This window comes from Oratosquilla oratoria, chromosome 30 (genome assembly GCF_046742065.1).
Source record: "Oratosquilla oratoria isolate Oo_2021 chromosome 30, ASM4674206v1, whole genome shotgun sequence".
NCBI classification, from domain to species: Eukaryota; Metazoa; Arthropoda; class Malacostraca; order Stomatopoda; family Squillidae; genus Oratosquilla; species Oratosquilla oratoria.
Genome location: NC_134806.1, coordinates 25,680,529 through 25,707,256, shown reverse-complemented (window position 1 = coordinate 25,707,256; position 26,728 = coordinate 25,680,529). Strand labels below are relative to the sequence as shown.

General features: G+C 42.3%; 1 protein-coding gene across 1 annotated transcript in view; it reads left to right on the top strand.

Moving 5' to 3' along the window:
• Positions 1-26,728, top strand: part of LOC143041051 (translation initiation factor eIF2B subunit epsilon-like) — a 55,938-nt gene that overhangs the window by 22,535 nt on the left and 6,675 nt on the right. Inside the window, exons 7-12 of the mRNA XM_076212677.1 lie at positions 5,772-5,922; positions 10,858-11,041; positions 12,070-12,285; positions 15,470-15,609; positions 18,720-18,875; positions 24,962-25,117. Coding sequence (XP_076068792.1) covers positions 5,772-5,922; positions 10,858-11,041; positions 12,070-12,285; positions 15,470-15,609; positions 18,720-18,875; positions 24,962-25,117 — 1,003 coding nt within the window. The remainder of the gene's footprint in view (positions 1-5,771; positions 5,923-10,857; positions 11,042-12,069; positions 12,286-15,469; positions 15,610-18,719; positions 18,876-24,961; positions 25,118-26,728) is intronic.

Below are 26,728 nucleotides of genomic sequence, written 5' to 3'. Positions count from 1 at the left end.
TCGAAACCAGGAGGGGGTGTCGACTGTAGAAAAAGGCGGCAGCTTCAAGGAGATGGCGTTGATGGTGTTGGTAGCGGGCAGCGTGGCGTCAGGGGTGGTGGCGGTAGATGGGTCCATTGTCGCTCCGAATGGTCACCAGTGTAGCGATGCTACTCTTGGTGAAGAGAAAGAGGTTTTGGTGAGATCGTCTCCTTTATTGTAAGGTACGAGTGAACTGATTTTACATGCGGCGGAAGCCGATATATATACTGCGTGGGCAAGTTACCTGTGGTGCATGATTAGGTAATTGCACTGGGTTAGGTCAGGTCAAGCAGGGTCCTGCTGGCAGAGAAGCGTCAGGTCGTGGTCATCAGTCACGTTCCCTGCCACGTGACTTGTGGCGGCTGTACAAGCTAAAGGAAAATATAAAAGTGGGTTCAACTTTCAAAAAGATTCCAATGGGAGTGTAGATTGTGTGGATTTTTCAGAAGTTGCAGAATTGGAAACAGTCCCTGATGAAATGGAGATATTTGTGCTTTACTCAAATGAAGAAGTGATGAAAGCAAAGGAGCTGAAAGTACAAAATTGGCAACAAAAATTATGTTTATGAGGAGGTGGGGGACAGAGGATGGGAGTTTATATCTGTGTGGTGGGTTATCACAGAAAAGGTGAAAGATGGAGGCCGTAAAATCAAGGCACGCCTTGTAGTAAGGGGTTTTGGGGAGGATACATCCAGCTTTAGGAAGGACTCCCCAGCTTGTTCTAAAGAATCTATCTGATTGGCTCTTGCAATGGGTTCTGCATTTGGTTGGGAGTGTCAGCCTGGATGTGAAGTCAACTTAGCTTCAGAGCAACTACATAGAGCGAAAGGTTTACTTGTGTCCTCCTGGAGAATATTATTGTGGTCAGCTCTGGAGACTGAAAAAGACGGTGTACGGTCTGAAAAAGACGGTGTACGGTCTATGTGACACAGCGAGAGCATGGTACTTGTGTGTCAAGAGTCAGCTACTGTCTCTGTCAACTGAGGTGTGTCCACTCAAACCAACCTTGTTTTCTTCGTATTGTGGTGGTGAACTTCATGGTATCATATGTGTATATGTGGATGATTTTCTCTGGATGGGCACTGGAGTGTTCCAGGAGAACATTATTGATGTTCTTCAAGTCGAGTTCTGTTTGGAAGCACAGCATCATCTACCTTCATGTACTCTTCATAAAACTCTTTTATAGTGGTACTATGTCTTCAGCCTACAAGGATGACAAGAAAGCCCTAAAAATATAATTTATAAGAACGTCACACCCACCGACCCAGCTTCAAAAATCGACCTCGTCATTTACTATAAGACAAGAAGGACATCCAAGTTAGTTGTAAAGAACAGCTGCCTCCCTAAGACAAGTGAAATGCAAGAGATGAACATCGTGTACCAACACACATGTTCCAGTGGTGACTGAAGTCGCCTAAATTCTCGGTACATTGGCGTCACCACTACAACACTGTCAAAGAGAATTTCAGCACATCTGCAGGACGGCGCCATAAGAAGACGCTACCTGTTAGAGCATGGACTAGCACTTAATAGGCACCATATGGAAGGCACCACCACTATCATTGAAAGAAATAACGACACCAGAAGACTAAAGATGACAGAAGCGGTGCTAATTTGCAATCAAAAACCCGCTATCAATATCCAGCAGCAGCCTGAAACATCGTTACCAACCAGAAGACAGAGGATGCATTCCGTGCGCTGATTGGCTGGCGGGCGGACGTTTCAGCTCACTGCCGATATATACCATCGTATGACCAAACCGCGTCATTCTTTGTCAACAATTTTACCAGTCAACACCTCCTGAAGATGGCCAGTTAAGGCCGAAAGACGTCTAGAGGAAAATACCATGGACTTCAGTACTCTACTCAGAAATCTGCATCCAGACGACTGCACATTGGTGCGTAACATAGAAAAGAAATTCTATAAACAGAATAATGCCATATCAGCTGTTGACTTTAACAACGCATGCATTATTACTGGCCTACTTCCAATATATATATATATATATATATATATATATATATGTATATATATATATACACATAGAAACATATATATATATATATACATAGAAACATATATATACAGTCGAACCTCGAAAGCCCGGACTAATTGGGGGGAAGGGTGGTCCGGTCATGCCAAACGTCCGGTCATCGAAAATATGGCCCTAACACCCGTAGATTTTCATAGTGGTATACGTATAGGTAATGTATGATATGGCATAGAAACACATAAGAATAATACTCTAACACTGTAATAATAACAATACTATAATAATAATGCTATAATACTAAATTCTGTAATAATAACTGTAATACAGGCATGTAAATGTACTGTATATACAGTGTACTGTACTGTATTTTTTATTACGTACACTGTAAATATTGGAAGGTATGCACGCGGGACAGTGGTGGCGGCCAGTGTTGCCGCGTTTTCTACACTGCCATGTAGAATGGGAGTGTTGCCATACCGGGGCATATATTTTTCTCAGGCGTGTGCAGACTTTCATAACAAGATATACTTGTCAAACTTTGACAGAATGGTGGTTCTGGTTTTTTTATTCTTGAATGTATATAAGGCCCCCATGCCCTAACATATTCAGTAAGATATAATTTTTTTTTTATATTATCATCGCTAAAAGAAAGCTGAACCTTGCGTAGAATTTTTTCTACACGGTAAAAACGTATCTTTTGGGGTATAACATTTTAAAAGTAACACAATTACCAATAAAAGTCATATGTTGATGTACCATTTATTATTTGATAACTAGTTCTATGATATTTAAACAAAAGTTTGAGTTTTTGAATGTTTTTAACAGCCCGCTGATATGTAGAAAAAATTTCCTCATGTCCTTGTGCAGTTGCCACATGCCGCTATTTTACTACGTTTTGGTACAAAATTCTACGAAACAGCAGCCCTGGTGGCGGCTTGACTGGGCCGGGTTTGAGTACACGTGTACGGCCGTCGCTGCCACCTACCGGACAAATAGGGAACTTTGCTTGAAAAGTCCGCCCTTTGTTCATTTCGACCGGTCATACGAGGGTCTGGGCTTTCGAGGTTCGACTGTATATATATATATATATATATATATATGTGCATATATATGTATATATATATATATATATATATATATGTATGTATATATATATATATATATATATATATATATGTGTGTATACATATATATACTATATATATATATATATGTGTGTGTGTGTGTATACGTATATATATATATATATATGTATATATATATATATATATATGTATATGTATATATATATTATAATGTGTGTGTGTGTGTGTATATGTATATATATATATATGTGTGTGTCTGTGTGTATATATATATATATATATATATATGTTTGTATCATTTTGACAATTGGAAATAAACTCATCTGCTGGGATTCGAACCCCCGCCAGAGAGGAATGCTTCATATAAAGCGGGGACTGTACCGTCTGTACTACCATGACCCTTCTGCCGAGGGCACTTGGGTAGAATATGGTATGTACTGTATTTCATCAAATCCTTTATGCAGGCTAGTCTTCCGACTAGCCTGCATAAAGGATTTGATGAAATACAGTACATACCACATTCTACCTGAGTGCCCTCGGCATAAAGGTCACGGTAGTACAGGCGGTATAGTCCTCGCTTTATATGAAGCATTCTGCTCTGGTGGGGGTTCGAATCCCAGCAGATGAGTTTATTTCCATATATATATATATATTTTTAAGAACCACAATGCACTTTAATTCAAAGCCATCAACATCAGGAGACCCAATGGGGCCACATGCAGAAATTGAAATGCGGTACTGCCGAGGACTCGAACTCAGCAGTCACATGACAAGTGCCGTAGTAACTGACCAACTACTCTCTCAAGATAGCGTAGTTGGTTTGTTCAACTTATACATGGATGGGGTAGTGCGAGAGGTAAATGCAAGGGTAGTGGGTCAGGGATTGGAGATGGTTAAAGAAAATGGAGAAAAGTGGGAGGTGAGCCAGCTGTTGTTTGCTGATGACACTGCGCTTGTGGCAGGATTGGAGGAGGGATTGAGGAAGTTGGTGACAGAGTTTGGGAGAGTATGTGATAGAAGAAAGCTGAAGATGAATGTGGGTAAAAGTAAGGTGATGAGATGTACAAGGGGTAAAAGTGGCCGAAGTCTGGAAGTGAGCATTAAGGGAGAGCGACTGGAGGAAGTGGATAGTTTTAGATACTTGGGTGCAAATGTGGCAGGAAAAGGTGGAGTGAAGGTGGAGGTAGAATGTAGATTGAGAGAAGCGAGTAAATGCCTTGGTGGATTAAAAAGTGTAATGAGGAATAGACATTTGGGAATGGATGCTAAGAGGAGACTGTATGAAGGAGTGATTGTGCCAACAGCACTGTATAGGGCAGAAACATGGAACATAAGAGAGGAAGAGAGAAGGAGTTTGAATGTGTGTGAGAAGTATGATGGGGGTTACTAGGCTTGATAGAGTGAGAAATGAGGAGGTGAGGAGGAGAACAGGGGTGGAAAGGGAGTTGGGAGATATGGTTGATGAAAGAGTATTAGGATGGTTTGGGCACATGGAAAGAATGAGTGAAGAAAGACTAGTAAAAGAGGTATGGAAGGCAGATGTGGAGGGAGTGAACATGAAGGGACATCCTAGGATGAGGTGGATGGATGGGGTGAAGGGGGCTTTGGGGAAGAGGGGAATGTCTGTTGAGGAAGGACGGGAGAGGACAGAAGACGGGGGAATGGAGAATGGTTGTATATGGATGATGTTGTGATGCATGAGGTGGAATGGGTGGGAGGATGGGGGGTGAGGTAGTATGTGTGAGCAAAATGTGACGTAGCCCGAAGGGATTTCTCCCCGTCTTCTCCTTTTATGCATGGGGGGACAGAGAGAGGTGGTCACCGATTTAATGAAGCGGCCTTGCTGTGGATGTGCTGTGTCTTGCGACACTGCTTCTGACCCAGGGCAGTGGACAAGGTGCAGGGATGACCCGTCATCCAGGAGGTGCTAAGATAAGAGGGAGGGTGGAGGGGTGTGGAGTGTATTCAGGGATGGAATGGGTGAGAATGATTTTATGCCTTTTCCTTTTTGGCTACCTCCCTTGTAAGGGGGAAAAAGCCTTGGTATATGTATGTATGTATGTCATTGATGAACAACAACTTATTAGACAAAACAAACCTTAATATAAACTTTAAAAGCATTAATAAAATACATTTGATACTATTTATAAAGATGTCAGATGTTTTTAATTTAGCGAGCATTGGGAAAGAGGGGAATGTGTCTTGAGGAAGGTAGGGAGAAGACAGAAGATAGGGGTGAGTGAAGAATAGTTGTGTATGGATGATGCTGTAATGCATGAAAGGGAGTGGGTGGGGGAAGGGGGTGGTGAGGGAGTATGTACGAATGATATTTTGACACAAGCCAAAGGGCTTTCTCCCCATCTTCTCTTTTTCTGCATGAGGGGACAGAGAGGGGGGTCACCGATTAAATGAAGCGGCCTTGCTGTGGATGTGCTGTGTCTTGCTACATTACTTCTGACCCAGGGCAGTGGGTGAGATGCAGGGATGACCCATCATCCAGGAGGAGCCAAGAAAAGAGGGAGGAAGGGATGGTGAATGGGAGTGGAGTATGTGGGGATGAAATGGGTGGGAGTGGATTTATGCCTTTGACTTTGGCTACCTCCCTTGTGAGGGGGGAAAAAAGCCATTGGTATATGTAGGTATGTATTTATTTTTGCTATATTTCCCCCCCAGAAAGTCTGTAGGCCATATGACAGTAATTGGAGCTGGTACAGAAGTCAGTTCTTCAGCTTCTATCAACAAATCAGTCATTGGTAATCACTGTCAGGTACAGGCAGATGTAAAATTGGAGAAGGCTTTCATTATGGACAATGTCGTACTTGGGGTAAGTTATAGATATGCATGGTACATATACATACCAAAAGGTCTTTTCTTTGTAATGGGTGTGGTGTAGCCAAAGCATACACCCACCTTACACCCATCCTAAAACCCACATGTTGTCCCACCCATCTCAGCATCTAAGGGATGAAATGTCATCCCTGTCTGCCTCCACACTACATGGATCAGAAGCAATGCCACAGTAATCTCTTTGAGACCAGTATATAAGGGGCATGTACCTACACAGTTAACCCTTTCAGTGCAGAAGGGTTTTTCCTTGACTGACAGCAGGTAGAATAAACAATTAGTCTTAAAAAGCAGCAAAAGGGCTAATTGAGATAAGCTTAAGATAGGTTGCACCCTTTTTTGCTGCAAAAGGGTTTCTTGCAGCTGAACAAATTATTATTTAAATTTGCCTGGCAGCAGCTAAAGTAAATTTCTAGCTATAAAATGCAATGGGAAGGTTAATCATAGGAATATATCTGCTTACTTAAACAATTACTGGGGATATCTACTAGAAGTAAAACTATTAATCAGTTGCTACTATTTCTATGGAGTTGCAAGGCATAAGTGGTAATTGGGAATGGTTGGGTACTAGAGGAATTTTTTTCCAAATTTCAGTCAGGTTACATAACCTTGAAAAAGTTAAAATACCAAATATTGTATTTCATTGCTGATAATTCACCAGCACTTTAATTCTCAAGAACTATTGTGCAAACTACAAGGATAAGTCCATTTAGTTTTCAGTGTCTTTGAGAAACCTGAATCTATTAGTTTTGGAACCTGTCATGTATGGCCCAGATTTTGCTGTCTTGCTGCATTGCTTCCAGGGGTCAGTGATGGTCCTTCATGCACATGGAGTTAAGATAAAAGGGACAACAATGGGTGAAGGGTGGGTGCATGCCTTGGCTGGCTACCTCCTTTTTAAGGGGGAACAAGGCTTTTGATATAGAGATAGATTTTGCCATCCACAAATGTGGATGTTAGAATTCTGATTTTTGGACAATGGAGTGACAAAAAAAAAAAATTATTATTATTATTATTATTGTTATTATTATTATTACTATTGCTATTATTGTTATTATTCTGCTTTACAAGGGAAAAGGGGACAAATGTAAGTGTAGTATTTTCAGAGGGATCAGTTTGTTGAGTTTAGTTGGGAAAGGTTGTGGGAGGGTTTTGATGGAGAGGATTGGGAGAGGAACAGAGGGATTAATTAGTGGGGAACTGTGAGTTTAGGAAAGGTAAGTGTTATGTGGATCAGTTTTATGGTAAGACAGATATATGAAAGCTTTAGCAAGGGATAAGGGTGTTTTTGGGGCATTTATGGATTTAGAAAAGGCTTATGACAGGGTAGACAGGAAGGTACTGTGGGAGGTTGTTTAGATATATTGGATAGAATAAAAGCTGTTAAGAGCTGTCAAGAGTTTTTACAAGAGTAGGAGAGCCTGTGTTAGAATTAGATATGGAGAGAGCAAGTGGTTTAAGGTAAAGGTGGGACTTTACCAGTGATATGTCATGTCACTATGGCTGTTCAGTGTGTACATGGATGGGGTAGTGCAGTAGGTAAATGCAAAGGTATTTGGCAGGGGATTGGAGGTGATTAAAGAAAATGGAGAAAAATGGGAGATAAGTCAGTTGTTGTTTGCTGATGACACTGCGCTTGTAGCAGGATCAGAGGAGGGATTAAGTTAGTGATGGAGTTTGGGAAGATGTGTGAAAGGAGGAAGTTGAAGGTAAGTGTGGGTAAAAGTAAGGTGATGAAGTGTACAAGGGGAGAGGATGGCAGCAAATAGAAAAAGGAAGAAAGGCTAGAGAAAATGAATAGCTTTAGATACTTGGGTGCAAATGTGGTAGGAAAGGGAGGAATGGAGGTGGAGCTAGAATGTGGATTGAGAAAAGCAGGTAAATACCTTTGGGGATTGAAAAGTGTAATGAGAAATAGACATTTGGGAATTGATACTGAGAGGAAATTGTATGAAGGGTTGATTGTGTCAACAGCACTAAATGGAGCAGAAACATGGAATATAAGAGAGGAAGAGTTTAAATAGGTTTGAGATGGAATATCTGAGAAGTATGTTAGGGGTTAGGCTGGATAGAGTGGAGAATGGGGTTAGAAAAGTTGGGAAATAGAGTTGATGAAAGAATATTGGGATGGTTTGGACACATGGAAAAAATTAGTGAAGAAAAATTAGTAATAGAAGTGTGGAAGGCAGAGGTGGATAGAGTGAACATGAGGAGGCGACCTAGAATGAGATAGATGGATGGGGTAAAAGGGGTGTTGAGAAGGAGGGGAATGTCTGTTTAGGAAGGAGGAGAGAAGACAGAAGATATGGAAGAGTGGAGAATGGTTGTATATGGATGATGCTGTGATGCATGAAAGGGAGTGGGTGTGGGATGGGGAGGTTAGGGAGTGGTGATGATTGATTGATATTTTGACACAGCTCGAAGGGATTTCTCCCCGTCTTCTCTTTTTCTGCATGAGGAGACAGAGAGGGGCAGTCACTGATTAAATGAAGTAGCCTTGCTGTGGATGTGCAGTATCTTGCTGCAATGCTTCTGACCCAGGGCAGTGGGCGAGATGCAGGGATGACCTGTCATCCAGGAGGAGTCAAGAAAAGATGGAGGAAGAAAGGGATGGTGAATGGGAGTGGATGAAATGCGTGGGAGTGGAATGCCTTTTGACTTTGGCTACCTCCCTTGTAATAGGGGAAACACCTTGGTATATGTATGTTCTGACCCAGGGCAGTGGACGGGATGCAGGGATGACCCATCATCCAGGAGGTGCCAAGATAGGAGGGAGGGTGGAGGGGAGTGGAATATATGGGAAATGAAATGGGTGGGAGTGATTTCTATGCCTTTTTCTTTTTAGCTACCCCCTGTGTAAGGGGGAAGAAGCCTTTGGTATATGTATATGTACAAGGTCTATTAGAAAAATATCCGACTACAGTATATTTATTTATTTATTTATTTATTTTTTATTTTGCAAAAACCTGATGGATGTGAATCAAGCGCACTTGCATGAGCTGACCTTGAACCTTCATGCGCATGTGTGAATTTTTTCCTGCCTGTCGATACCGTCAGTTGCTAGCAAGCAGCATTTGCATGAGGTAGTGTGTAGTGCTCTTGGCAGTTTTTCATTGCAAGAAAAATGACGGAATGACTAGAGCAGAGCTAGTGCATCAACTTTTGCCAAAAACTAGGTGACAGGCAGGTGGAAACCATTCAGAAAATTCAGACGGCTTTCGGTGACGATGCTATGGGCATCACACAGATTAAGGAGTGGTACAACTGGTTTAAAGATGGCCGCACAACGATGGAGAGCAAGCCATGCTCCAGTCGGCCATCAACATGCCGAAATGACCAGGTTGTTGCCAAAGTGAACGCTGTGGTGATGCAGGACCGTCGTGTGACTATTTGAGAAATTGCGGAAGAGGAGGGCATCAGCACTTTTTTGGCACATTCCATTGTGACCGAAGATTTGACCGTGAAGAGAGGGCAGTGAAATTCATGCTGAAGCTGCTGATGGCAGAGCAAAAGCAACTTTGTGTTGAAGTGTCACAGGACATGCTGGACTCCACAAACAATGACCCCGACTTCATGAATACCATAGTCACTGGTGACGAGTCCTGAGTGTACGGGTACGACCTGGAAACCAAATCCCAGTCATCACAGTGGAAGCAATGAAAAATCACCAAGAGCACTACACACTACCTCACGCAAATGCTGCTTGCCAGCAACTGATGCTATCAACGGGCAGGAAAATTCCTGCATGCGCACAAAGGTTCAAGGTCGGCTCATGTAAGCGCACTTGATTCAAATCCATCAGGTTGTCGCAAAAAAATAAATAAAGTCGGATACTTTTCAAACAGACCTCATATGTATTATTATTATTGAAATGGCATTACTTCTAATCCAGGGCAGTGGGGAGGATACAGGGATGACCTGTCATACATGAGGAGCCAAGATGAGAGGGAGGAAAAGGTGATGGATGGAAATGGAATGGGTGGGAGTGGGTATATACCTTTTAACCTCTTTGATATAATGACACCTAGATGAGTGTCATGAAACGCAAGTGGGTATATGAGGCTGCCGGTATCAGTGTCTTGATTATATTTGAATTTAATTTGTAGTTGTAGTTGAGTGACCCCTGAATTCTGTGAGCTGGTTTGATCATGTTTTCTGTGTTTATCATTACTGAGAGTGAAAGAGAACAAGTAATACAGCACAGAGTTCATATTTTATATCATGAGTAGTGTGATGCATTGTACGTGAGGTATTCGATGCGCTCGAAAATTAGACTTTTACTGAAGAGGTTAACTTGGCTATCTCCCTTGTAAGAGGGAAAGGCCCTTGGTATATAGATGGACAGATTATTATTAGTAAAAGAAGTTTGGAAGCCAGAGGTGGATAGAGTAAATATAAAGGGACAGTTGAGGATGAGATGGATGGATGGGGCAAAAGGGGCATTGAGCAAGAGGGGGATGTCTGTTGAGGAAAGAAGGGAGAAGGCAGAAGATAGGAGTAAGTGGGGAATGGCTGTATATGGATGATGCTGTGATGCATGAAAGGGAGTAAGGGATGGGGTGGTTATGTGTGAATGATAGTTTGATGCAGCCTGAAGGGATTTCTCTTCATCTTCTTTTTTGTATGAGGGGGACATAGAGGGAGGGTCACCGATTAAATGAAGTGGCCTGGCTATGGATGTGCTGTGTCTTGCTACATTTCCTCTGACCCAGGGTGTTGGGCAAGATGCAGGAATGACCTGTCATCCAGGAGGAGCCAAGATGAGAGGGAGGGAGTGAGGGGTGGTGAATGGGGGTGAAACAGGTGGGAGTGGAATTATTCCTTTTGACTGTGGCTAACTCCCTTGTAGGGGGGGGGAGTCCTTGGTATATATATGTATATATGTATTATTATTTTTATTATTTATCCTTTTCAGAATAGCTGTGAGTTGAAACAGTGCTTCCTGGGCACAGGTGTTGTACTTCACTCTAATGTGAAGGTATCTGAGGGCTGTGTCATTGGCCCAGGAGTGACTCTAGGACCCAATGTTACTATACCTCCAAACACACGCCTCTCTGCGAACCTACCAGAGGATGACTTTGGTGAAGGAGATGGCGAAGGTTTGTACTGCTATAGAATTTAGAAGTAATGTTAGCATAAGAGTAATATGTTATAGCACTAATTCTTCTTAATTTGTTCATGCAAGAAATAGACTGAGTATCATGTGTTTCTTTTGTAATAATGGAAATGTAGATATGTTATACCATTTTTTGCAGTTATAGTTTTGAACTGTACCACAAGAACTATAAATCTTGTTATATGTTAATCCCATGATTTCATCAGTTTTATCTATATACCAAGGGCTTAGGTAGCCAGTCAAGGCACACACTCACTCCCACCCATTCTACTTCCATCCACCATTCCTGTTTCCCTCTCATTTTAGCTCCTTGTGTTTGAAGGGTCATCCATGTCTCATGCCCATTGCCTAGGTCAGAAGCAATGCAGCAAAAGACTACATCCACAGCAGGGTCACTTCACTTACACAATGACCCTTCCTCTTCATCCCTTCATATGGAAAATAGAGAAGACGGGGAGAAATCCCTTCAGGCTGCCTCAAAGTATCACCCATACAAAACCATTTTCCACTTGCCCCAATTCCCTGCCTTCCTTAAAGATTTGTCATCATTGATACATGCTCTGCCTGTCTGAATAGAGATTGACTTGGTTTCTTTTCATTTTTTCCCTCTTGGGTACAGATTTTCTGTAATAATGAAGTGGTCAAGGGATGGACATTTGGGAGGATAGTCTGTCCCCTGTCAGTCTTCAAACCCCATTAGCACCCACACCTCTATCTAGAGGTGCCCTGAGGGACTGGCGCTTATTTGCAGACTTGACCCAAGACATTTCTATCTCTGTCAGCATCCCCTGTGTTACTTACACCTTTTCACATAGGAAAAGCTGACATCCAGCATTTACTCCCATCATTCCTCCATTAAGAGATGACATGGAGACAGTCCGACATTTCCACAACATGGTCTGTAGACCATTGTTTAAAATTGTGGAGCTACTGGTGTTGTCAGAAAAACTTGAGATAATATCTGAATGATTGGTGTTCTATAAGACTAATAGCTTTATATTTATTCAACAGCAAAACCAGATGCCAAATTGTGTGGTGCCAAAGGACATGGATTTGTCTGTGAGGAGGATATGCATAATGAAGACTTGGTACCCATTTGGGGTCAGGAAGTCCTTTCAGGGGAAGGGGAAGATGAGGATGATGAAGACAGTGAAGAAGATGAAGACATGGACATAGACGGCGATGGAAATGACTCCATTCAGGATGAAGATGAAAAAAGGGAAAATGGTGAGTATTTTTACTAAACCCAATACTATTAAATACATTTTACTATAGAGCTTTATGTGTATTTTTTTATGCAATATAACACCATTTATCTCAAATTTATGTCCTTGGTAAGTGATGAAATAGGTTGGTGGATTGTGGAGTGGAGAGAAATGTTGGTGGAATATGTAGTGGTGGTTAAGGGGAGGATTGGAGGGGCTCTTGAAATGAATGTGTTCAGAGGAGAGGGCAGTGGATTGTCAGATTATTATATAGTAGTGGGCAGATTGAGAGTGGAGGTTGGATGGGGATGGGGTAGAAATGGGTGAGGGGTACTGGAAGCAAGGATGTGGATTGGAGCAAATTGAATGGAGAGAAGAAGGCATACCAGGTGGTATGGGATGCAGTGATGGGGAATATGGGAATATAGGAGGAATGGGTGTTTTTAAGGGAGGAGGTGCTAATGTGCTCAAAGACAGTGTGTGGGATGGAAGGGAACAGAGAGAGAGATATGACAAATGGTGGGAAGGAAAGATGAACATGTGAAGATTGGTTGCAAAGAAGATATGGGGAAGCATATGGAAAGTGCAGAATAAAGAGGATGAAAGTAAAATGCAAGATGAGGGATGCCAGGAGAAGAGCAGAAGTAAGGTGGGCTAAGTATGTAATGGAGAATTGTTGGGTGGAATTGGGGGATGTTATGAAAGTGAAAAGAATGAGGGGGTAGGGGAAGTTGGACAGAAAGGAGAGGGTAGAGGTATAGATACATGGGTGTAAGTGGAGATGGGTGTGGTGGGGAGGATGGGTGGAGTATTTTGGGGATTGATTAAAATTAATGCAGTATGGGGTTGGGGGCACTTTGGTTGTGGCAGTGGGATGCCAATAAAGAGTGACCGGTGGGAGCATGGGAGGGGAGAATGATGGAGCTGTGGTAGGGGAAGAGATACAAAAATCATTGAAAAAGATGAAGGCTGGTAAGGCACTTATGTTGGATGGTTGGCACATGGAGTGTCTGATGAAGGTAAGAGTGGTTGTAATGGAATAGCTAGTGAGACTTTCATGTGTGCCTAAGGGAAGATGTTCCAGAGGACTGCAGGAGTGCATGTATTGTTCCACTGTGCAAGGAGAGGGAAGACAAGTATAAATGTAATACATACATACATATACCAAGGCTTTTTCCCCCATACAAGGGAGGTTGCCAAAAAGGAAAAGGCATAAAATCATTCCCACCCATTCCATACCTGAATACACTCCACGCTCCTCCATCGTCCCTCTTATCTTAGCACCTGTGGTGGGGGGAGTCCCTGTGGTGGGGGAAAAGAATAATGCCACCAAGTATTTCCACTTGGATCGTATGAGGCGAGAAGAAAGGGATGGGGATTGGGACTAGGCATCCTTCTCCTTGTAGCCCCACAGGGGACATTCCTAAAGAAAGTAAAGTAAAGTATAAATGTAATAGTTTTAGAAGAACTATTCTATTTGAGCAGTGGGTGAGATACAGGGATGACCCATCATCCATGAGAAGCCAAGATAAGAGGGAAGGAGGGGGGGGGAGTGGATGAGAGTGGAGTATGTGGGGATGGAATGAGTGAGAGTGGATTTTATGCATTTGTTTTTGACTACCTCCCTTGTAAGGGGGGATAAAGCCATTGGTATATGTATGTATGTATTCTGTTAACCCCTTCCATACGGTGCCGCACACGTAGGCGTCATGAGGAGCAAGTGGATTCGCGACGCTGCCATATCGGCGTCTTGATTATATTTATTGTAGTCGCCCCTGTGTTTTTACATTCTCCTAAATGCGCCCTTAATCCCATTCTCTGTGGTTTTCAAAATTCGCGGGTGAAAGAGAGAACGATCGATATAAGCGGCGACTATATTTTATGATGCGAATATTATTTCGTTACGTCGTACGGCTGGCATTGGCTGCTGCCCGCGAGATTTAAGTCCCGTATTGAAGTGGTTAATTGTAGTTGGTGGAATGTATGGGAAGGTGTTGATTGAGAAGATTTGGAAAGGAGCAGAGGGAGTGATTAGGGAAGAGAAGTGTGGGTTTGGGAAGGGAAGAGGGTGCAAAAAAGTTTTTGTAAGAGGACACATCTTAGAAGTTTTTGGCAAAGGGCCTGACAGATGGAGCAGGTTTACCCTCAACATTGCATTATGTGATGATCTCCTCCTCATCTGCTCAAAGAAATATATGGAACAGACAAGAACATCCATTTAAGCTGCATCGTCTTTTCATCCATTCATTCCTATCTTTTGCACTCTGTCTTCCTTGCTCAGCAGACATTCCTTGTGCATCTGAAGCCCCCTTTCTACCATCCATTCACTTTGTTCTTGATTCTCATCATATGTTTACTCTATACACCACTGTTTTCCATAATATCTTTGCTATTCTTTCCTCACACATGCTTTTCATATGTCTAAGCATCCTGGCAATCTTTGATCTATCCCTTTCAACAGCTCTTTCTTGCAGGACTTCTCAGCCAGACAATCTAAGGAACAACAACAGCCACTCTTTCTATCCATGCTCTGTGCCTCCCTTCCTTGTATCTCACTGTCCATTCTTGTAATGCCTATAATGCTACTCAAAAACATCATTTCACATGTTAAGGCTCTTCCTGTCCATCTCCCTTAGATTCCAAGTGGAGGGAGTGAACATGAGGGGACGTCCTAGGATGAGGTGGATGGATGGGGAAGAGGGGAATGTCTGTTGAGGAAGGACGGGAGAGGACAGAAGACAGGGGTGAATGGAGAATGGTTGTATATGGATGATGTTGTGATGCATGAGGTGGAATGGACGGGGGGATGGGGGGTGAGGTAGTATGTGTGAGCAAAATTTGACGCTGCCCGAAGGGATTTCTCCCCGTCTTCTCCTTTTATGCATGGGGGGACGGAGAGGGGGGGTCGCCGATTTAATGAAGCGGCCTTGCTGTGGATGTGCTGTGTCTTGCGACACTGCTTCTGACCCAGGGCAGTGGACAAGGTGCAGGGATGACCCGTCATTCAGGGGGTGCTAAGATAAGAGGGAGGGTGGAGGGGTGTGGAGTGTATTCAGGGATGGAATGGGTGGGAATGATTTTATGCCTTTTTCTTTTTGGCTACCCCCCTTGTAAGGGGGAAAAAGCCTTGGTATATGTATGTATGTATGTATAATTAATATCATCAAAAATACATTCATGGCTTCTATGAATTTATGATATTACAGAGTTTGAAAGTGAAGTACTAGATAGTCTTCAGACCAGCCTGAGGGAAGGAGTCAACATTGACAACACCATTTTGGAAATCAATGGGTCTCGGCATGCCTATAACGTTAGCATGGACTTTGTCCTTAGCACCATCACAAAGGTAACTTATCTATGTATCAGGGGCTTTTTCCCCATCACAAGGGAGGTAGCCAAGTCAAAAGGCAAGTGCCCACTCCCATCCACCACCCTTTCTTCCCTTTCATCTTAGCTCCTCATGGATGACAGGTCATTCCTGTATCCAGCCCATTGCTCTGGGTCAGAAGCAATGCAGCATGACACAGCACATCCACAGCAAGATGGAGGTGAGTTTAACCCCTTCCATACGGTGCCGCACACGTAGGCGTCATGGACTTAGATCTCGGTGGCAGCAGCCAATGCCAGCCGTACGACGTGTCGTAATAATACTCGCATCATAAAATATAGTCACCGCTTATATCGATCGTTCTCTCTTCACCCGTGAATTTTGATAACCATAGAAAATGCGATTACAAAAGAATTAGAAAGAATGTCATTATGGAGGGGCGACTACAATAAATATAATCAAGACGCCGATATGGCAGCCTCGCGAATACACTCGCTCCCCATTACGCCTACGTGTGCGGCACCGTATGGAAGGGGTTAAGAGTGAGATTGGAGGAAGTGGAAAGCTTTATGTATCTAGGACTATTCAGTTTAGAGTAGGAACCTGCAAAGAGTAGTTGAACCTCTTCCATATGATGACACCTATGTAGCCATCATGAGGCGTGAGTAGGTATATGAGGATGCCAGCATTGGTGTCCTGATTATATTTATTTTGTAGTTGTAGCAGAGTGACCCCTGAATTCTGTGAACTGGCTTGATCATGTTTTCTGTGTTTATTATTACTCAAACTAAAAAAGAACAAGTAAATCAGCAGTGACTTTATATTCTATAATGTGAGTATTGTGATGTATCATCATACATCAGGCATTTGATGCTGCACATGAGAATTTGACTTGTATTGAAGAGGTTAAATGTGAATGAATAGAAATATTTTTATAAGAGTTTATTTATTTATTTATTTTTTATTTATTTATTTATTTATTTATTTATTTTTCTTTCAGAAAAGATAACTTAAACTTTTGTAAAGATATTTCTATTCATTTACATTTAACCTCTTCAGTACTAATCATATTCTCATGGGTAGCATCAGCTGCCTGATATATGACGATTCAATGATGCATCACAATACTTGCATTATGAAATATAAAGTTATATCTGTATAATTGTTCTTTTTCACTCTGAATATTAATAACCACAGAAAATGTGATCAAGCCAGTTCACAGAATATGGGGCTCACTCAGCTACAACAATGAAATAAATATAATCAAGACGCTGATGCCAGCATCCTCTTATAGCTCATGCCTCGTGAGGCCTACATAGGCGTCATTGTATGGAAAGGGCTAAACACCTCTTTACTGATTTCATCTCTGAGCTGATTGAATTCCTAAATACTTAAAGCTTTCCACTTCCTCCAGTCTCACACTTAAATTCATTTCCACCTTACTGTCACCTTCTCCTGTTGTACATCTCATCACCTTACATTTGTCTATGTTTACTTTCAATTTTCTCCTCTTACAGACCCTCTCAAACGGCACTACTAACTGTTTTAGTTCCTCCTCCAACTCGACTACAAGCAGTCACATGCAAACAATAACTGGTTCACCACCCACTTCCTACTCTCACCAGCTCCAAAAATGTACCCATCACCCTTGTGTTTACCTCCCACAACCAACATTCTATCCATGTACATATTTAACAATCATGATGATATTACACAATGGATTCACTTCCCAAAGAAGAATTTGAAAATTATCTCTCAGGGGTATTATCTTTTTCTAGTACAGGGCGTCACCGCAATTTGACCGTTCGCAATTCGAATTATCGCAAAGTCGACAGTAGCTAATTTATACCCAACCCTCAAGGTTCGACAGCCAGACTCGACAATTTGACATTCAAATCTCGCGTGCCACGCACCCGGTCAAATTTGCCACCACTCCCGATGCGCCACTCTGTCTCACTCTTGCCCCACCCATTGTTGAGGCAAGCCACACTCCGCTGTTCCACCTCCACCATGCCGTGCAAATCCACCTCCAGCCCCACCCCTAAGAAACACACTTTCCTGCCTTTCAAAGATAAGCTTGAGCTTATAAGAAATTGTGAGGCAGGTATGGCTCATTCTGCCGTTGCAGTGGAAATGGGTGTCCCGAGATCAACAGTATCAACGATTTGGAAGAACAGGGACAAGTACCGCCAGGCCGCTGTATCATCTTCCACAACTTCCCTTGTTCTCCGTGGCTCAAGGGACTCCCGTCTCGACACAGTGGAGGACATGTTGATCAAGTGGATAGAGGACAGGACACAACGCAAGATGCCGATCAGCATGGGGCTCGTGCAGGAGCGTGCCTTGTCACTGTGGGAGGACTTGCTGGCCACAACATCCACCACCAAAAGTGTACTGTTCAGCAGTTTAACCCCTTCCATATGGTGCCGCATACGTAGGCGGCATGAGGAGCAAGTGGATACGCGAGGCTGCCATATCGGCGTCTTGATTATATTTATTGTAGTTGCCCCTGCGTAATGACATACTCTCTAAACTGTCTTCACATTTTCTATGGTTATCAAAATTCACGGGTGAAAGAGAGAACGATCGATATAAGCGGTAACTATATTTTATGATGCGAGTATTATTACGACACATCGTACGTCTGGCAGCTAATGCTGCCCACAAGATTTTGAATCGTACTGAAGAGGTTAATGTGTTTAATAAACAAAATTAGATATAAATGAAGCCTTTAATATAACTGATTTACTCTAAGTTAGTGTTTTTTAGAGGTCATAGTGATTTTTTGGGGAGGTCTGGGCTGGAGGTCGGTCCCTATCCCCCCTAATTACAATGTATTCCTATGGGAAAAACTGCATCATGATTCGACAAAACCCAGGTTTGACCGATGATAGACTGCCCCATCCCTGTTGAATTGCGGTGACCCCCTGTACTTTCTTTACTCTTATGATTTTTGCATCATCTGCAAACATGTTAGCATAGCTTGTTGTATCTTCCATCATGTTGTTGACATACATAAGAAACATTATAGGTATTATGTACTTAAGTAGTATGGAATAATTTGGAATACTTTTGACTTCCTTAATTCAGTAAAATGTCTGATGTTAATATATATTTCCTGTATTCAGTCCCTCTTCAAGATGTTGGATAAAGAAGGAGAAAAAGAGCTCACTGGAAAAGAGTTGAAAATACAAATACGTCCAATGCTCAACAAGTTTAAAGATCTTCTTGCTAAGTATGTACAGAAGCCAGCTGACCAGATCACAATGCTCAACTCAATGGAGGTGAGAACATAGATCTTATTTCCCTCTCTCAGATCATCTGTGATTATATTTTGTCCCACAAAGCTGCTAGTGCCCACAGTTCAATTCCATACAACAGTATGGTTTCCACTTCATCCATGCCGAGTCATATTTTGACGTCTACGGTCCTTCCTTTCTGTTACCATCCTTAACCTTTAGCATACAGTGATGTTGGCATGAGGATGGCATTGGCATCTTGATTAGGGGTGTGCCAATTAATCGGCATCGGCAAGAATTGGCACTTTTTTGTGAATTGGCATTAGTGAGAATCAGCATTTTTTTAGAACGAGATTTGGCATCGGCAATATTTTGCCAATGCCAGTGCCTATGCTTTTAAAATAACAGCGCAAGCCAGAGTAAAGTTAGAGTAAATTATATACATTTTTAATTTTTGTATTTCTCATATGAAATTAAACTAAATATATATATATTTTTTAAACAACAAAGTTTCTACAACAGAAATTAAGCAAGAGTAAAATGGAAGTAAATTGTCCGGGTGTGCATGGACTTGGTCAATTTTACCCACTTATATGCGTGGAAAATTGGTGGACAGATTTACTCCCACTTACTCTGCAGCAATTTATAACCAAACAAATAGTGTATAAAGATTTTTTATGTATTTTGACTAGTAAATATATAATAATACATCTTTATGAATTTTGGCTAATAGTTCTCTCTTATTCAAAAGTACATACATACATATATATACCAAGGCTTTTTCCCCCTTCCAAGGGAGGTAGCCAAAAAGGGAAAGGCATAAAAACACTCCCACCCATTTCATCCCTAAATACACTCCACACCCCTCCCACCCTCCCTCTCATCTGAGCACCTCCTGGATGACGGGTCATCCCTGCACCCTGCCCACCGCCCTGGGTCAGAAGCAGTGTCGCAAGACACAGCACATCCACAGCAAGGCCGCCTCATTTAATCGGCGACCCCCCCTCTCCGTCCCCCCTTGCATATAAGGAGAGGACGGGGAGAAATCCCTTCGGGCTGCGTCAAAATTTACTCACACATACTACCCCCCCGCCCATTCCTCCTCACGCAATCACAACATCATCCTCAAAAGTACAATTTTTGTAAATAGATTTAGAGGCTTAAAAATCACTTAAATTAAAAACTTCTGGGATCTTTATAGATAGTATCACATGTATCTTATTAGTGTTTTTAAAGTTTATAATAAGGTTTGTTTTGTCTAATGGAGGAGAAATAAGGAAGGATGAGGTGAAGGCAGTTGTTAAGATGATGAAAGCAGGTAAGGCACCTGGTCTGGATGGATGCCATGCGGAATGTCTGAAAAAGGGAGGTACAGTGATGGTGGACTGGTTGGTGAGGTTATTTAATGTTTGTTGGAGAGAGGGTAGAGTGCCGGAGGACTGGAGGAGTGCCTGTATAGTTCCTCTTTACAAGGGAAAAGGGGACAAGTGTGAATGTAGTAGTTTCAGAGGGATTAGCTTGTTGAGTGTAGTTGGGAAGGCTTATGGGAGGATCTTGATTGAGAGGATTAGGAGAGGAACAGAAGGAGTAATTGGTGAGGAACAGTGTGGATTTAGGACAGGTAGAGGTTGTGTAGATCAGATCTTTGTGGTAAGACAGATACGTGAGAAAGCTATAGGAAAGGGGAAGGATGTTTTTTGGGCTTTTATGGATCTGGAAAAGGCTTATGATAGGGTAGACAGGAAGGCACTGTGGGAGGTTATGCAGATATACGGGATAGGAGGAAAGCTTCTCGGAGCTGTCAAGAGTTTTTATGAGAATAGTAGAGCTTGTGTCAGGATTGGAAATGGAGAGAGTGAGTGGTTCGAGGTAAAGGTGGGACTTCGTCAAGGATGCGTTATGTCGCCCTGGCTGTTCAACTTATACATGGATGGGGTGGTGCGAGAGGTAAATGCAAGGGTAGTGGGCAAGGGATTGGAGATGGTTAAAGAAAATGGAGAAAAGTGGGAGGTGAGCCAACTGTTGTTTGCGGACGACACTGCGCTTGTGGCAGGATCGGAGGAGGGATTGAGGAAGTTGGTGGCAGAGTTTGGGAGAGTATGTGATAGAAGAAAGCTAAAGATAAATGTGGGTAAAAGTAAGGTGATGAGATGTACAAGGGGTGAAAGTGGCAGTAGACTGGAAGTGAGCATTAAGGGAGAGCGACTGGAGGAAGTGGATAGTTTTAGATACCTGGGTGCAAATGTGGCAGGGAAAGGTGGAGTGAAAGTGGAGGTAGAATGTAGATTGAGAGAAGGGAGTAAATGCCTTGGTGGATTAAAGAGTGTAATGAGGAATAGACATTTGGGAATGGATGCTGAGAGGAGACTGTATGAAGGAGTGGTTGTGCCAACAGCACTGTATGGGGCAGAAACATGGAACATAGAGAAGAAGAGAGAAGGAGTTTGAATGTGTTTGAGTTGAGATGTCTGAGAAGTATGATGGGGGTTACTAGGCTAGATAGAGTGAGAAATGAGGAGGTGAGGAGGAGAACAGGGGTGGAAAAGGAGCTGGGAGATAGGGTTGATGAAAGAATATTAGGATGGTTTGGACACATGGAAAGAATGAGTGAAGAAAGACTAGTAAAAGAGGTGTGGAAGGCAGATGTGGAGGGAGTGAACATGAGGGGATGTCCTAGGATGAGGTGGATGGATGGGGTGAAGGGGGCTTTGAGGAAGAGGGGAATGTCTGTTTAGGAAGGACGGGAGAGGACAGAAGACGGGTGAATGGAGAATGGTTGTATATGGATGATGTTGTGATTGCATGAGGTGGAATGGGCAGGTGGATGGGGGGTGAGGTAGTATGTGTGAGCAAAATTTGACACAGCCCGAAGGGATTTCACCCGTCCTCTCATTTTATGCAATGGGGGGACGGAGAGGGGGTGTCGCCGATTTAATGAAGTGGCCTTGCTGTGGATGTGCTGTGTCTTGCGACACTGCTTCTGACCCAGGGTAGTGGACAAGGTGCAGGGATGACCCATCATTCAGGAGGTGCTAAGATAAGAGGGAGGGTGGAGGGGTGTGGAGTGTATTCAGGGATGGAATGGGTGGGAATGATTTTATGCCTATTTCTTTTTGGCTACCCCCCTTGTAAGGGGGAAAAAGCCTTGGTATATGTATGTTGTCTAATAAGAAGTTGTTCATCAACATAATGAAAAGTATTATTTAAAATATTTGCTTTATGCATTTATGTATTGTTTTAGTGATTATGTACTATTAGTTTATAGAATGAAACCACTAATTAATTGTGCTTAGTGATGCTGGTTTAAAAATATTTGTAAACAAGAATTTTTGATGGAAACAAATACATAATAAAAAGTAGATACATAATAAAATAGTCAAAAAGTAGCCCAATCTGGCATGTATAAATCTACATAGATTATAAAGCAAGTAAAAAGCATAGTTCAATTATTTTATATTAAAATTGGTATACTGTAATTATATAAAGTGGAATCAGCATTGGTAAGTACTAAGAGTGAATAGGAATTGGCATTGGCATCAGAAAAAAAAAATGGAATCGGCACACCCCTAGTCCTGATTATATTTATTTTGTGGTTGTACCTGAATGACCCCTGTATTCTGTGAACAGGTTTGATTGCATTTTCTGTGGTTATCAACATTCAGAGTGAAAGACAATGAGTATTACCGCTGTAACTTTATATTTCATAACACGTATTATGATGCATCATCAAATCATTGTGTATCAGGCAGCCCGTCACTGTGCACTAGTATTCAACTTGTATTGAAGAAGTTAAGTCTTAACATTTTCCTCTTACTACCCACCATGTTATAATGGGGAACTGGATGGGGTGGTGCAAATTTTCTTCCTACTCTTCTTCCTCTTTATCTTCATTTTCTTCATTGTTGTGTTCCTTCTACCATCAAGAGCTAATGTAAAAAGCTTGCTCTGACTCAGCCATTTTCTTTGAAAGGGGGATTGAGTCCTTTGTAAAGGAAGAATACTAGGATGGGAGGTATGGGCCTTTGTGAATGTACAGTGCTCGACAAAAGTACTGTCCGCCCAGGGTGATGCACACAATAATTTTGTCGAATCTGGAAAGATCCATATGAGTGGCATGGTTTCACATCAAAAATTCTGTCTGGCTACAGCAAACAGGGAAGGGTCGGAGCATATCAGTGAGCCAAGAATTAATCACGTCAGTTATTGTCTTGTTAATGAAGAGTGAGGTTGTGTTCCGGGACCCCTCTCGAACCTGACCAAAACTTCTAAGCCATCCTGTGATACTAATGTGAGCAATAATAAGGATCATTGTGAAGAAACCATAGCCCAGATAGTCGCCCTCAAGATATCTGGCCAGCAAACAAAAGAAATTGCTGAACAGGCTGATGTGTGTACTCGTGCTGGCCACCGCTGGGTTGCTAGATTTACCCTTAAGGGAGGCAGGCAGGCAGGCTCCCACCATTGCTAAGAGGTCTGGGAAGCCTAGAAAGACTGGGGATTGGGCTAGAACTATTATGAAACATGAACTAGAGTCTACTCCACATGTGACAGCCAAACAAGTGATGGAAAAGCACCCAGAACTGTTTGGAGAGTGTTCATTGAGAACCATCAACTGCCATACTGCCAATTTGGGGTACATGAGCCACCGCCCGGTGAAGAAGCCTCTTCTGACCCTTAAGCCGAGGCAATTTTCTTTGTTTGCCAGCCAGATTTATTAAGGGGAACTATCTGCGCCATGGTTTCTGTACATCTTTATTATTGCTCATATTGATAACACAGGGTGGCTCAGATGTCATGGTTGGGTTTGAGAGGGGGCCTTGGATAGAGGGGGTCATGGCACACACCCTCCCTCCTCACCAAGACAGTGACTTATGTGATTAGTTCTTGGCTCATTGATAAGCTCCACTCCTTCCCCATTCACTGTAGATAGACTGAATTTTTGGCATGAAACAGTGCCACACATTAGGGTCTTTCCAGATTCAACAAAAGTACTGTGCACCTCACCCTGGATGGACAGTACTTTTTCATGCACAATATATGACTTCAGTAGCGAGACGAGTGAGAAGTAGAAGCAAATGTTTTGGATTGATTTAGGTGAGTAGAGTTTAGTAAGAAATGTTAATGTGGTTCTGTTAGAGGATCATAATGCTAAAGTAAATGAGACAGTAGATGGAGTAGTAGGAACGTATGGGGTGGAAGGAAAGAACTAAATGAGATACTGGAAATGTGAATCGAAAAGGAAATGATTATAGTGAACACAGTGGGTCAGGGTAGTTTTGGTGGAAAGGTAGTTGAGAGGACATTAATAGACTATGTAGTGGTGCCCAAAAGGAAGATTGGAAAAGTTCAGTTTGTGAATGTATTCACAGAAGAAGGCAGTGGATTGTTATAGCATTATCTGATGGAAGGGAAATTGAGAGTGGACAAGGAAGAAAAGTAAAGAGAGCAGATGATGTGCTGAAGGTGAGCATATTGAATGAGGAGAAAAAGAATGTCAGATGAAGATTAGAGAAGTATGGATTGTCATGAAAGATGATGGAGGAACAAGTGTAGAGGAAAAATGGCTATATTTCAAGGAGGAAGTGATAAGGTGCTCAAAGACATTATATGGGATGAGGAGGATGGGAGGAAATAAAAGGAGAAGCAGTGAATGATGGGATGAAGATACAAGGGCAATGGTGTTAGAAAAGAACTGAGCATATGAAGAATGGTTGCAAAGAAGGAATCAGGAAGCATATGAGAAGTACAGTATAAACAGAATGGAATCAAAACTGAGGAAGACCAAGAGGAGAGTGGGTGTAAGGTGGTGTAGGTGTTTGATGTAGAATTATGAAAATAATAAAAGGATGTTTTGGAAGGAAATGAAAAGAGTGAAGGGAGGCATTATAAGAGATGTTCTTTTTGTCTGCTCTATTCACTTCATTATTAAGAGTTAGCATGAAATAGATATAGTACAAATCATGGCCAAAGGAAATTAGATATTGATTTTTTTATTGCAGGGGGAGAACCTTCTGCATCTGAATGAAAAGTTCTGTTGGCAGTGAGAATAAACTATTCAAGGTCCAAATTATATGTATCTATTACTTTTGTTTTTGATTCTTTGTACACATACTATCATTGGTTCTTTTCAGAATCTTGTAGCAGAACAGAATAGGTATTTGCTTGTCATCGAAGTGGCCATACACCATTTGTATGATAGACTGGACATTTTGGATGATGAAGTCATTGTTTATTGGTACAACAAGGGAGGTGCCAAAACAGAAGCTTTCCCAGCTATTAAGAAAGCAGTAAGTACAGTTCCTACTTTCTTGTTCTCTCTCTCTCTCTCTCTCTCTCTCTCTCTCTCTCTCTCTCTCTCTCTCTCTCAGAGCATGGTTCCTAACAGTTAGGATTACATGGGCACTTTACAAACTATACAAAATAAAGCATTGGGAATAATAACAAGATGCACCAAAACCTTCCTAATAGAACACCTGTATACAGAAACTAAAATCTTCTCCATGGAAGACCACATGAAAATGATAGGTACACAGTTCTGCAAGAGCCCTCTGTCCTTCTCACCTATCTCATTACAACTCACAAGCATAACCAATAGAATGCAACAAAAAAACTACATCAACAGCATACTTTTCAAACATAATAACCAACCACCTGTACCACAAAGTACATCCAAACAAAAACATATTCATACTCAGATCACAAATAAAGGTCTTCAAGACCAGCCACCAGACTTCCTACTCCATCACCCACTCCCCCAAACATCAATCATCCCCATAGAAAAATCTCTCTCAAGAGAAGGAAGAACCTCACTAGTTCAAGTACATTCAAGTCATCATCCAGCAGAAACAAACTGCCCCAGATGCAACTGTCACACAAAAGATTCCAAACACCTCATTTTACTCTACCTTGCTATAACTGTATCCAGACAACACATTATTTCTTCTTTGAGTGAATTATGGACCAGTCTGGTGGCTGCTGACAGTCACCTGGGAGCCATTGATCTCGTGGAAGAGAGACCAAGGCCAATGGATTGATGGATCAATGATGTGTGTCTGCAAGTGGTGGGCCTGCAAAATGGACATCAGAGAGAACAGTCTCCTTGTTACTGATACTCGGGCTGGGCCCAGATCTCTCTCTGTTAACTTGAACTGTGGTCCATCCAGGTTTTCATATAAATAGAGCTCACAGCCTTTTGTTATAAACAGTGACAGAAGCCATTATAGACTAATGTAACACAAACAACAGTCCAAAGTTTGTTACAATAGGTATGAGAGGGCCCAAGGACTGTTGCTCGCCACTGTGGAGCTGCATGTTTCTAGACGGTGGAACTTGTAACAGTTATTAATGTCTGAGAAGTATGGTGGGGGTTACTAGGCTAGATAGAGTGAGAAATGAGGAGGTGAGGAGGAGAACAGGGGTGAAAAAGGAGCTAGGAGATAGGGTTGATGAAAGAATATTAGGATGGTTTGGACACATGGAAAGAATGAGTGAAGAAAGACTAGTAAAAGAGGTATGGAAGGCAGATGTGGAGGGAGTGAACATGAGGGGATGTCCTAGGATGAGGTGGATGGATGGGGTGAAGGGGGCTTTGAGGAAGAGGGGAATGTCTGTTGAGGAAGGAAGGGAGAGGACGGAAGACAGAGGTGAGTGGAGAATGGTTGTAGATGGATGATGTTGTGATTGCATGAGGAGGAATGGGCGGGGGGTTGGGGGGTGGGGTAGTATGTGTGAGTAAATTTTGACGCAGCCCGAAGGGATTTCTCCCCGTCCTCTCCTTATATGCAAGGGGGGTCGCCGATTAAATGAAGCGGCCTTGCTGTGGATGTGCTGTGTCTTGCGACACTGCTTCTGACCCAGGGCAGTGGGCAAGGTGCAGGGATGACCCGTCATCCAGGAGG